Raw genomic sequence first — 14,155 nt, 5'->3', positions numbered from 1 at the left:
ATATGAATTTTCTGGGTCCAAAGCAGGCCTTTTGTGAGAGAGCCTTTAGCTAATGATGGCCCTTACTTAGGCAGAATAAGTCTGGAGCAGAGCCAGTTCCTGGGACACCTAGCTAGAGGAGATAACAAGCCCAGAACTGAGCTGTTTTCCAAAATTCTTCAAGGCCTCACCAAATATAGAGAAACTAACAAACACAGTGACCAATCAGAATTGTACCCATGTCACTGTTTTGCCCCTACCAATCATATTAGAGGTTACCTAACCCTTCTGGAAATTTCCCCTAGCTCTACATAAAAGGGGGCCTATAAGCTCTCTACAAGTCTTTGCCATTTTGATGAATGGCTGACCCCTGTGTGCTGGTAATTTCTGCAGAATAAACACTCTTTGCTTTTGCATACCATTTGAGTCTGGGGTCTTCCTTTGGTGATTCTTGGACCCTAACACTATAGTATTTGTTTTTAATAAAATGAATGTCAGGGTGTTGGGCATGAGGCATACCCTACAGGCTCAGCTGAAAGGACTGCGATTGCTGAGTTCAAGGCCATCCAGGATGTCTCAAAACACAAAACAAAATCTAGGCTGGTAGTACAGTTTTTTTTTTTTTTAAAAAAAAAAAAAAAAGATTTATCTATTCATGCATTTTACGTGTGTGTGTGTGTGTGTGTGTGTGTGTGTGTGTGTAAATGCTCTATCTTCAGGCACACCAGAAGAGGCAATCAGATCCTTTTATAGATGGTTGTGAGACACTATGAGGTTGCTGAGAATTAAATCAGGACCTCTGGAAGAAAGAAGCCAAATGCTCTTAACCACCAAGTCAGTAGCCCAGTAGCATTTATGAGGCTGAGGCAGTAGAACCTTTACAAATTTAAGGTCACCATGGTTTACACAGGAAGTAGACAGTGATATATACAGTGAGATATCATCTCAGAAACTCCTATAACCAGGGTGTGGTGGTACACGCCTTTAATCCCAGCAGTTAGGAAGCAAAGGCAGGTAAATCTCTCTGAGTTCAAGGCCAGCCTGGTCTAAACAGAGTTTCGGGACAGCCAGAGCTTCACAGTTGAACCAATGGGCAGTGGGGTGAGAGGAAATAAAACAGTTATGGATGGTAGCGAACAGGTTTGTACAGAAGACCTTAGGGACCAGTCAGATGAGAATCTATATTCCTCCCAAGGGCTCTTCTGTCCTCCTCTCAGAAACTAGCTCAGCTCAAAGTCCAAAACTGTATTAACTTTCAGCTGGAATTCAGGGAGAGGGAGGTTTTTGTTTGACTTCAGCAGCTCTCAGTTATGTAAAAGCTAACACCAGCCAGTAGGAGAAAAACAGAAACACTACAAAGCAAGGATCTGGAAAAGGTCATATGAGCACCTAAATAGGGCAAGCATTATCTTTTACTGTTAGAGTTAATTATTTCAGAATAGAGAACAACAGTTGTTTCTTAGTAGCAAAGTTAAAAGATTTCCAAAAAAGAATATGTTACTGACTACTTCAGACCAGCTAAAAAGATACTTCAAAACTAGTAAAGAGACTAGGAGTGATGGCACATATTTAAGCCCAGCATTTAGGAAGCTGAGGCAGGTGGATCTCTGTAAATTTGAGGTCAACCTGGTTTTGATTCCTAGCATCCAAACAGAGGCTTAAAACTCCTTTTCAAGGGGATCTGATGCCCTCTTCTGACCTCTGCAGGTATGGCACACACATGTGAAAATACATAATGCAGGCAAAACACTCACAAAAAGAAATCTTTTTAAAAGTGCATTGTTGTTATTTACCACATGTTTTAAGCTATATTGCACCACTGTTAGAGGGACATAAACTCTCTTGAAACTCCTCTTAGTTAGCTATTTCATGATTTCTAAATCTTATGTGAAGAACATGCCAGTTGCTCAGCCAAAACTTCTTTTGATTTCTGAGTTTTTCCTAGGCATCTCTGTGTCCTTTCTAAAAATTCAATTCTAGCAAAATTAGTGTAATGGTTTGTATTAAGTTCGGCCCTGGGAGCCAGCACTATTAGAAGGTGTGGCCTTGCTGGAGTTGTGTGTCACTGTGGACATGGCTTTAAGACCCTCATCCTAGCTGCCTCGAAGTCAGCACTCTGTTAACAGCCTTCAGATGAAGATGTAGAACTCTCAGCTCCTCCTGCATCATGCCTGCCTGCCTGGATATTGCCATGTTCCTGCCTTGATGATAATGAACTGAACCTCTGAACCTGTAAGCCAGCCCCAATTAAATGTTGTTCTTCTAAGACTTGTCTTGGTCATGGTATATGTTCACAGAAGTAAAACCCTAACTAAAACAGAAGTTGGTACCAGGGACTGGGGTATTGCTGTGATAGGCCTGGCCATGCTTTTGTTTGGAGGAATGTGGATTTTGGGGCTTTGGAAAACAGTGGAATGCTTTAAGTTGGGTTTAATGAGCTATCATAGTAGGAATATTGGAAGACTTTGTTGCTGAGTATGATGTAAACTCTGCAGACCTGGCCTAAGAGGTTTCAGTGGAGAAGAATTTCAGAATGTGGCCTAGAGACTGATTTTGTGGTATTTTGGTGAAGAATGTGGATGCTTTTTGCCTTTGTCTGAAGAGTCTAACTGAGGCAAAGGTAAAGAAATTTATATTTATTGTATTGACAAAGGAAGTCTCAAAAAAGCCCAGTAGAGACTTTGTTTTCTGTATACGAAGAATGTTTTGAACAAGTGTAGCAAGCTTAGAAAGGAAAAATATAAAATATATGGTTCAAGTATTAAAGGAACACCAGGAAGTGAAATGAAACTGAATCCTATGTTCTAGGAGATACTGCAAGATCCTATCCAGCTAAATTTAGATCCAGCATGATGGTACACACCTTTAACCCCAGGAGACAAAGCCAAACTACAAATTCAAGACCAGCCTGGGACAAAGCAGGTTCTAGATGAAGAAAAGCTTAACTCTAGGCATGGTGATATACGCCTTTAATCCCAGCATTATAGGATACAGAGCAAGTTCCAGGAAAGCCAAGATTAGGCAGAGAGGGAATTGGAAAGCAGAAAGCTGATAATAGTTGTTAATGGAAGAATGAGGGCAATATTACAGTCCCAGAAAGCAGCAGAACTCAGCAACTTTTACCGTGTAGCTCTGGCTTTAGAGTAAAAAACAGAAGGAACTATTGGGACAATTAATGCTGGTTAGCTGGAGCTAAGAAATTAGCTGTGATTAAGAAGAGACCAGCATCACTGAGGTGAAATCTTCTGGGAAGTATTTTCTGAGAGCACAAAGAAGCTGTGTTCTAGAGATAGCCAAGGTTGTACCTCATGCTGCAGCTATCCTTGGTAATATGTAAGAATCACCCAGGTGGTACTGGTTTTGAAGGTATGAAGGCTTCATGAAGAACAGCTGAGGCCTGGAACTGTGAGAGGCAATGGAAGGCCACTGGTAAAGGTGCAGCCTCAGCTGCCATTGATAGCCCAGGACTGAAGGATCTTGTAAAGGAGTTGAGGCTTGGCACCATGAAGAGAGCCTATGAGAGGCTATTGTGAAGCCTAGTTGCAGCAGAAGACTCCAATGTATTGGAGATGGCAGTACCATGGGGATGATCACCAAGAACAGCAGTGGCAGTGGATCAACCTGAGCTTAAAGTACTACAGAGGGCAGAGCTGGAGAATTGATGCAAGCCCTTTGGAGGAGCCCAGAAGATTGTGTGTGGATCCCAGACATTGAAACAAGAAGCTGGTGCCTTGGAGACTCAATGATACTAATACTAAACATGTCAGACCTATGGGATATCTGCTGAGAAAAGCTTTCACTTAGGCTGGTCCCACTCTCTCTTAGAAGAAGTTTGTTGCAGTCAACAAAGATAAAAAAGGAGTTGGAGATCTGAAGATAGCTTTGACAACAGCTATGTAGATGCAGCGTTTGGAGTTTGCTAAGTTGCTTTCCTGTCTTGCTGTAGGGATTACAGTTAAGTGATTGGATGAATCTCAGAAGAGACTTTGAACTTTGGACTTTTAACATTATTGAGACTGCTATAAACTATGGGGACTTTTGAAGTTGGACAAAATACTTTGCATTATGCTATCTTTAGGTATGGCCCCCATAGACTCATATGTTTGAAGAAACGTATGGGAGCCAGGGAGTGGGGTGTATGGTTTGTATATGCTTGGCCCAGAGAGTGGCACTATTAGAAGGTGTGGCCTTGTTGGAGTTGTTGTGTGTCACTGTGGGTATGGGGTTTAAAACCCTCATCCTAGCTGCCTGGAGAAGTCAGTATTCTGTTAACAGCCTTCAGATGAAGATGTAGAACTCTCAGCTCCTCCTGTAAGCCAGCCCCAATTAAATGTTGTTCTTGTAAGACTTGCTTTGGTCATGGTATCTATTCACAGAAGTAAAACCCTAACCAAGACAATTATCTAAGTAAATTTCAGCTAGAAATCCTTCCTAGATATGCATCCTCCTCAATGTCTGACTTGGCTCTCTGTCCTCTGTGAGAAATCTTGCCAAGCTAAATCAGCCAGAATCCCTTTTACTCTCTTGGTCATTTTTTGTCATGTATTTAATGAATTATGATGAACAAAAGCATGTATCTGTATCTTTGGGATTAGGAAGAAAAAGAAACTTGTTACTCTATCATGTGCTGCATGAGCTCAGGTTAAGCTACCTTGTCTGCAATGTTTCTTCACATTGTTTCCAGACCTTTTCTCTTGGTAGTTTTACTTAAGGGCCAAAAGGTTGGAAGAAAAGAGATGAAATTGCTGAGAGGATTACTCACAGACAGAGTGCAACTGAGGCAGAAGATGTTAAAAACAAGCCAACTGCTCTTCTGCAAGCTGCTGGCTCTGTCCTGGAGATAAAGAAGAGTGAAGAACAATGGGACCTTTGTTTCCAGCATAAGAGGAGACTCCAACATGGAAAATGAATGTTTTCCTAGGAATGAAAAAATTCTAATTTCAAACTCAAATACTCTGAATTGGTATAATGGGAAAAAAAACCAGTCTCTTACACAAATGATTATAAAATAGGCATATGCACTATATAAAAGAATATGTACCTAAATGCTAAAATGATCTACTTTTAGGTTAAAGGAATAGGTTTTTCACCTATCTTGTGAAGTTTGTATTCTTCAGCTTTAACCCCAGGAGCCTGAAGTTAATGTTGGGGTGGAATGCTTTAAAGACTAAGGACTACTGGGACTATGAGGTTCACAATCAAAATCCAACTGTACTGTTGATAACTGCATTTTGTCTTCTCTTGTGGCTAATCCTAAGCAGTCAAATCAACGACATTGAACTTACAGGTTGATTACATAAACAGAAAACTCTACTTGGATGTAAGGCCTTTCTTTGCAGAGGCACCAACTATACATACATGTTGGCAAGTACTGAGACTGGGTTATGTTCAGTCTAAGTCCTTCATGTGCTGCCCTCAGCTATGATTCAGTTTTATGATACACTTGGCTCCCAACACACTTACAGAGACATCTGGCTCTCCGTGAGAAGATTAAATCTTAAATAGTTTTTGTTATCTTTCTCGGGCCATCCATCCATCCATCTTTTGTATACCATATATGTAAAGGTGAAAGGTCAATTTGCAGGACTTGGTTCTCTGGTTCTCTTCTTTTACTATATAGGTCTACTACTCAGGTGTCAGGCAGGGTAGCAAGTACCTGCGCTAAGCTATCTTACCATCCCTAGGAAATTGTTTTCTAAAAGTAATATAACCAGAGAAAGCATGTAGGCTTATAGCTTAAATATTTATTTCTGAGAGCCACAGGGAAATATATTGCATTTATTTAAAAGTTGTATTAAATTTATTTATTTTGTACATGTATATATGTATGTGTACAGAGATCAACCTCTGATCTTCTTCAGAGGTCAGCTCTCTCATTCCATCACGTGGGCCCTGGAAACTAATACTTAGGACATTAGCTTGGTGGCAACTGCTTTTAGTCACTAACCATTTTACATTAATTGTGTGTGTGTGTGAGAGGAAGAGAGTGGGAGAGAGGGGTGGGGTGGGTGCTTAGTAGTAAGTGTTCTTACCTGCTGAGCCATCTTGCTGACCCTCATATTGCTTTATTTTAAAAGTCAATTTATACAAGTCTGTCCTTGTGTGTGCATATGCAAGTACTCATTTAAGTACCCTAAATTGGAAGATCCTTAGGCATTTCTAGTGAAAGTCTTATTTCATAATAAGACAAAAATGCTGGCACACTAACTGAACTCTGTTACTATCTTGTTACAGCAAAGTTGGCTGCATAGGCCAGGCCTCCTGAACCTCATTTTCTCACCAGTGCTATTCTTCATTTGAGAGGCACGAAACCAAAAGCCCTGTTCAGTCTAAACCATGAGCACATGGCCAGTGAGAACAGAGATGTTTGTAGTATACTAATCCAGTTTTTACATCTCAAACTAGTTCAGTATAGCTCTTCAGATTTGCTCATTGCAAGTACCAAAAGCTGTTCTTAGTTGAAAATCCTATCTCCCTTTTCTTCTATTTAGCCCCCAAACTAAGAAGTAATCTGGAATATAATTAATTCAATGGAGTATATCAAGAAAACAAGTAAACAATTTACAATTGGATAAGCATAAGATAAATAGGTATTGGGCAGTTTCAAAAAGAACCATCGCTGGGGGCTAGATAAAGAGCTTAATTCTGGTTGACAACAGTAACACTGGCTGCTCTTGCAGAGGACCAGGGGATGTGATACCTTCTGGGCTGAAAGAAGACATTGGTTTAGAAAACAAGTTTTGTCCTCCTTTGCTTCTCCATCTTCTGACCTGGTTTTCTATTTTAATAATGAAAATAAAGGGGCTGAGGAGAAGGCTCAGTCAGTAAAGTCTTGCTTATGTTGCAAAAACTGAGGTTCTAGGTTGGATTCCCCCACACATTAAAAAAAAAAAAAAAAAAAAAAAAGCCAGGCATGGGGACACATATATCCTAGTGCTATGGAGACAGGAGCAGGCCAAACTCTGGAACTTGCTGGTCAGCCACCATCTTACATGGTAAATTAATTCAAGGTTCATGGAGACATCCTGTTGTAAAGAGACAGCGTAGATAGAAACAGCACCTTAAGGTGACCTTTAGCCTCCACGTATCAGAGGTCTATGAGAGAAATTTTATTATATCATAAAAATTCCAACCACTTAAAGTAACAGGTTACTGTAATATAAAACTTAGGTTTAAAGTACATTGTACTTTAAACTTTAAAATATACTTAAGTACAGCTACTGTATATGACCAATTTGTTCTAAGTTGCCACAATAAATATTTGAGTATCTGTAGAAAAAGCTCATATGATACTGTCGAGGAATTGTCTAAAATGTCTGTATCACACATGTGGCCTGAACAATAAATAATACAAGGCATGGCGATTGCAGGGTTACTGAGAAAGGAAAAGGGCAGAAATCTTTAGACTGGACTAACCTCTGGAGACACTATAAAAACCTAAAAGTATATATGATGTAAGTGACTTCAATAAACATAGTGACTTCTAGAGTTTCCCTTTCTTCAAATTCCACAGTTGTTTTCCTGCAGTCAGGTAAATTTTGTTAAATTTTTCTCCAAATTGTTAATTCTGTAGTGTAGAAAGTTATTCAAATCTCAGTTTATAGCCTCTTGATGTATTTAGTCCAGTTAGAAAGCTGAGATGCTGGAAGCAGGTACTTCATTGCTGAACATTTATATTTTTGCTTCAGTGAGATCACTTTAGTGATCAGAGATTTTTAGATTGAGTAAGAGACTTGATAGTGAAGTAAGGATATGGTTTAATCTAAGAAAGTTGTTATGTTTCAGAAAATTGTAGTGTGTGCGCACATGGGCACAGGGGTACTGAGGATTGAACCTAGGGCTTCTGTATGGAATGCAAGTATCTACATCTGAGATAAATTCTGTTAGGTCACCCTAGCTCTAGGAAGATCTCTACTATTATGAGTTAACACAAGTGCTAGGTAAAGGGAATTTAAGTGTTTCAATTCTGCCTTACGTTTCTGCCCCATACTGGCACTGATGGAGTATAAGGTGTAACTCTGACAGTATCTACCCTATCTCTTAAGACTCTTCTATGAATACTTCTTATCACCCAGCTCATCCTGCACTACCATTCTTTTCTCTTTCTCACAGCTTTATAATTTTAATTATGCTTGTAAATAGGAGAGTAGACTTCCATAGTGTCCAGAGGAGCCAGGTTCTCCAGCTTTGGACTTACAGGCAGTTGAGATTTTCACTTGTTTTGAGTGCTCGGAACCAAACTTGGGTCCTTTGCAAAGAGTATGTACTCTTAATGTGCCATCTCCAGGTCATGAACTAGCATTCTTTAATAAAACACTGACAAACTGACCTTTTATAACTTCAGAACAAACACAAGATCTGCCAAGGTTTTAGGATTCAAGAATCAGAACAAACAGAAAAGGCAAGTACAGATCAGAGGCACAAATCTGCTAATAAACTAGCATTTAAAATATCAAACTCCAGAGTGAAAAATCTGTTTGGAGCTTAAGTCCAAATTCTCACAGGCAAACAGTATTAATTTTAGAATCGGGATGGGGGGAAGCTCTAAAGAACCGGTTTTGCTTTTTTAAAAAAAGCATTATCTCCTAGAAAGTATCTATGTATTGTTTATAAAACTGATCCAATAATAAATTCAATCTAATGGCTTAGTTTTCTATTCAGAACTAAAGGTGAAAAGTGAACATAGACGGATGTTGCATAAAGCTGGATCACCTTCCTGTTTAGTTCATTACACAGTCCTGTGCTGTCGATCTTAAGACGAAAATTAACAGAGGTGTTCATACTGTTCACAATTCAGAAAACCATTGTGTTACAGGAAAAGCCCCGAAAACAAGTAGTTCAATGATAAGAATCCCTTTATTAAAAGAAGAATGTGAAAAATATTTCAAACTGGCTTTAACTCAAATTCCTATTTGTTATGCATGCCTGGCATCTTCACATTTAACACAAGTCTTTCCCAATCTGTCAAAGCAAATGAAACTCTTTTGTTCACTGAAGGAAATGCTTATTTTCCGGTAAGTTTTTAGCTGGAAACACTCCAAACAACATTTATTCTGCCTGGAAACAGGCCCCCATACCCAAGTGTTGGACGGTCTAGTATAATCCAATCATAACTTACACAGCCACACAAAACCCCTTGAATTCTGCCCAAATAGCTATGAGTGAAATAAGCAACTAGGAAACATAACAGGATTCTTTATTATCTCAAATTCACTGTCTTAAAATAGCACATGCCCTGGCTGAGCTCTGCTGCTGAGAAGTGCTAGGTTCCAGCAGCTCAGTCAATTTCCTGTGTCTGCGCAACCAGACCTAAACCAGCCAGCCCCCCACTTAAAGATGTAAAACTACAGGAACAAGGAAGAGATAAAGAGACAGATACACACACATATACAACATACGGTTTCCGAGGAGAGTGACGGTTCCATGCTTGTGAGGAAGGAGGAAGAATATGCCGAGTAACCCCTGGGTTTCTCCCAGGTTTGAACATGCTGTACTGTGGCATGAGGTCAGCAGACTGACTCTAGCCCTGTGAGGCTGAATTCTACCCTGACAAAGCAGTATCACTGCAATATGAAGCAAGAGTACCCAGGGCATGTTGGCAGCTATACAGATTGGCTGTTCTAGAAAGTAATGGCAACTCCAAAACAAGAGCTCCATGCTGTCACATGAGATCATCTCCAGTCTAGTTAAGCAATGACATAAAAAACACCTTAGACACTGAGCAGCTCACAGTAGTAAGAGACAGGAAAAATGTTCACTTTAAATAGGAAGCAGGGAATCTGAAGAACCCACCAATTCACTCAACTGATATCATAAACATACTGATTCTGACTTGACAGGGGTTGAAAGACTCTGCTTCTGGACCCTGTAACTTACCTGAGGAACTTCAAACCCCCTCTATCATTTTAATACAGAGCAGGTGGAACATTCTGAAAATATATCTTTCGTAATGAACACACACACACACACACACACACACACACACACACACACACACGTATATAAGGACTGAAGGTATGCCTAATAATTTCATTTTTCATATCTGCTCAACTTCATATATACCATTTCTTCTTAGTTCACCAAAACTGTATGTGAGTGTGGGGGTGAGGATATGGCTTAACTGGGAGAGTGCTCACCTAGAATTCATATGACTCTGGGATCAGTCCCAGCACAGTATAAATAGGCATGGTGGTGTAACCCTCTAATCCCAACACTGGAGAGAAGGCAAAAGGATCAGAATTTCAAGGTCATCCCTTGGCTACATATAGAATTTCAGATCAAACTGGTGTACATGAGATCGTCTCTAACAAAAAAGTGAACCTAGCACTCTACTGAGGTGACTAAGTATATAGGGTTACTCCCAGTTCCTTTCACAATACTATTTCAAGGGAAGTGTGGTGACAGCCCATTTCTTTTTGGACATCAGAAATGTATGCATACATATGTGTAGAGGTCAAGGACACTGGTTAACTTCCTCAAATGTTTTCCATCTTTTAGTGTCTTTTACCAAACTGGGAGCTCACAGATAGAGTGGATGACCAGCAAACACCAGGAATCCTCTTTTCCTCCCTAGCACTGTAATTACAAATGTGCCACTGCACTTGGTTTTTTATATGGGTTCTGGGGATTCTTTAGCTTGTTCTCTGGAAGAGTTTATAGACTAAGTCACATCCTTAGCCCTGCATCTACATGTAGTCCTGGTTATCCTGGAACTCACTATATAAACCAGGCTGGCCTTGAACTCACAGCAATTCACTTGCACCCGCCTCCAAAATGTTGGGATTGAAGAGGTTCACTATCATGTCTGGTTCTCTACCAAATTTTGACATGAGTTACTATGATTTTAAGGTCAAATTATCCCCTAATTTGTTTTAGTTGGAGAATAGATCTTATATCACTTTTTAAACTTTTAGTTTTGTGGCCCATGACAGGCAGGGCACATCTAGATGAACATCTTAGAAACATTCATAGTATGTATTCTGTTGTTTCACATGCTCTAGAATCTACTTCAGAGCAGATGCTCAGGCTCTTCTGGATCTGTCCTTCCTGCCTACTGGGTTCTATAAATCACTGAGACCAGTCATCTGTGTTATCAATCTGTGGAATGATTGACCTTTTCAGGGCAGCTGGCTTCCCTTCCTAGTGCAGCTCTGGTGTTGTTAAAACATTTGATATTAATGTCAGTGTTCCCTTGGTCTTTTCCTCACTTATTGTGAACTGGTGATTTTATCACTTTTCATATGTCTATCCACTTTGTACTGTATTCTAGATAGATTACTGTTGTAAAAATCTAGGCAATGCTAAGTGCATATAAAGAGTAACACTGTTATCTCAGTGGAGATAACCTAGCTATCCTCAGTTTAGACTTTCTAGCCAGCCTTCTGTAGACTGTGTTCCAATCTGAACTAAGTGTCAAAGTCTTTGTAATGCTAAGCAGATCTGTTCAACTTGTGCATCAAGCCCTATCTCCAGTCTGGTACTGAGACATGGTCTAAGCCACATTCTGCTTCTCAAAGCCTGTTTGGGGCCAAATTGTAATATGTGAAGCATATGGACACATAGGCAAGTTGAATGGTTAGTGAAAAAATTTAAGGAGTTTCCTTTCTAGCTCTCCTGCAAATCTAAACTCCTCAGTACTTTCTGGGCAAATGGGGCTTCCTTATTTAGTCAGAAGGTTGAGAATCCTCTTCTCCCAGCCACATAATTTCTAGAGAAGGACTATGTATGGAGGCAAGCAACTCAGTAGAGGAAGCGAACAGGAATCATTTCAAGCTCTTAGGATCCCTTTCTACTGATCAGAGAGAACGGTTTCTACCTTCAGGTTCCTGCTATACTTCAATCTATTGTTACTACAGAATTGTGTGAGTTTTTTTTTTTTCCTGTGTTTCTTCTGAATATTATTCTGCCTTTTCCTTTTCTGTTAGTTTGAACTCAGGGCTTCTCTTGGCATTTTCTCTACTCACAGTAAGGCCCACTTCTGGATTGTGAAATAAATCTTGAAGATACAGGGAGATGATAAATTCAGTCCTGATTCTGTAAAAAATGGCCCTCCCCCATTAAAGATAGCTTGTCCACTAAGGACCAATAGTCCCTCCACCATCCCCTCCCCCCAGAGTCTTAATAAAAAGTCCCATCTTCCAGTTGATAGAGATCTGCATGCCTCTGTTTCTCAAGAAAGACATGAGAACACTAAGCCTAGTCCTTATGCAAATATTTTCATCTCTCCCACCAAGTAAAACTTTAATCTACCCCTACCTGTCCCTTTCCAGGAACTGGAGCAGCTTACCCTCTTCCCCCTTTTCTTTATTTCCTTTCACTGAGTCTTTTAAAACTAGCCAATTTCAAAACTGTAAGGTCAGACCCCAGACAATAGGGAGAAGACATAGTCTCTAACTTCATGAGAATAAAACCAAGTATACTTCTTGCCTCATGTACTTGTTAGCCTAGACTGAGTTCTGGAACATCATTTCTGTGAAAATAAATTACCTTTACAGCATACCTTTCAGAGTTTTCAAACAGTTGTTTCAAATATGGTAGGCGTTAAGAGATTCTGTCTTAAAAAAGTAATGCGTACTTAGAAAACCTAAGAGTCTGAGTTCTATCCTCAGCAGTGCAAAAACAATCAACAGTGCAAAAACAAACAAAAATATTGGGCATGACAGTAAATACCTTTAATTTCAGCATGTAGGAGGTGGAGGTAAAGGCAGACATATTCTGAATGTGACCAAACACCAGTTTGGTCTACATAGTAAGTGGTAGGACAGTCAGGGCTACGCAGTAAGATCCTATCTAAAACCCAAATAAAACAGCCACAACAACAACAAAACAACCAATCAATCAAAAGACATATACAATGCAATGAGGTATAGAGCATTTGGTAAGCAGTATGCTGTGGTTCCTGTGCTCACAGCATGTCCTGTTCTATAGACCTAGCTTTTTGTTTTTAAATATATATCAGGCAGTCCCCTTCAGGAAGGAACCCAAAAGGCACTGTTGCTATAGAAGGTAAAGGGATTCCGTAGTGCATTTTACCTTTGCTTTACTTCTAGTATGATAGGATGTGGAACTGGGAGGTCTTTGTACTCCTGGTAGACTATGCTGAATTTTGCTTATATGCAGGGGTTAGGTGGGCTGGGGAAAACCACTGCAGTGTTGTGGAGGTTAGAGCACAACTAGCAGGACTTAATTTTTCCTTCTACCCGAATTAGGGTTCCTAAGATTGATGGCCTTTGATTACCTGATGAACCATTTGGTCCAGCCCACTCCATCCTTAAGTTTTTAACAAAATAACAAAATGTTTTAAAAAATAACAAAAGAAAAACTTAAGAAAAAAAACTGCATAGAAAAAAGCTTAGAAACAGCATATAAAGAAAGTATTTTTAAACACCTGTAAAATGTTTTCTTCCTCCTTTTCCTCTTCCATTTTTTTTAAGACAAGGTCTCTACACAGTACTAGCTATCCTATCGCTGACTATGGAGGTCAGGCTGAATTTACAGAGACTCTCCTGATTCTGTTTCCGGAATGCTGGGATTAAAGGTGGTGAGCCACCACTCTTAGCATGTATGTGGGCTTTAAGTGTCATTTTCAAAGAATAAAAATGTCTACAATGTAAATGGCTTATAATAAGCTAAGGTTAGATTATTACTGAAGAAAAAAAAAATCAAGAACAGGGCATTACAGAAATTTATAATCCTTTAGTTCATTCCCTGCTCACTTAGGTACTTTAGCTTCTTCTACTTTTAGCTTTTTCATTTGAGTGTCCAATACAAGTAAGATATTACAAAGCAACAACAAAAAAAAAAAAAAAAAAACCCAGAAACAACAATAACAAAATCCCTTTTACCTGTTATTTAATCATAACTTCTATGTTTATACTGTGCTACAATTGCATTCAGCTCAGTCACCTGCTGAAGGGGAAGATAGCAAAGGGGTAACAAGCCATATCTTATGTCCTAGCCTAAACCACTTAGGCTTATGATATTCAGGCTTACAAACTCACATTTCCTGAAATGTCAGCTATCAGCTGGGGTGGGGACAGAGCTTCTGTCCTGGAGCCTTGGGAAACAGAGGGAAAGCCTGTGGTTGAGCTCCTTCCTCCTTGCCTTTTAACCCATCCGGGGCCTCAATCAGGGTGTAATACCCAGCCTTCCTCAATCTCTTAACAACAACTCCAGA

At 39.7% G+C, this 14,155-nt stretch overlaps 1 protein-coding gene across 3 annotated transcripts in view; it reads right to left on the bottom strand.

Moving 5' to 3' along the window:
- TMCC1 (transmembrane and coiled-coil domain family 1) overlaps positions 1 to 14,155 on the bottom strand; it is a 180,599-nt gene that overhangs the window by 40,373 nt on the left and 126,071 nt on the right. Inside the window, exon 1 of one of the 3 annotated variants that reach the window (XM_080913658.1) lies at positions 9,378 to 9,508. The exons of 1 other annotated variant lie outside the window; for it this stretch is intronic. In XM_080913658.1, the coding sequence (XP_080769784.1) occupies positions 9,378 to 9,404 (27 nt within the window). In that variant the 5' untranslated portion in view covers positions 9,405 to 9,508. Of the gene's footprint in view, positions 1 to 9,362; positions 9,509 to 14,155 lie in introns of those variants that run through there. One more of the 3 variants, XM_080913657.1, reaches the window with a different exon arrangement.

Source organism: Micromys minutus, assembly GCF_963924665.1.
Source record: "Micromys minutus genome assembly, chromosome: 3".
In the NCBI taxonomy this organism is placed as follows: Eukaryota; Metazoa; Chordata; class Mammalia; order Rodentia; family Muridae; genus Micromys; species Micromys minutus.
Note: the sequence above shows the minus strand (reverse complement) of the source record. Positions and strands in the feature narration are given on the sequence as shown.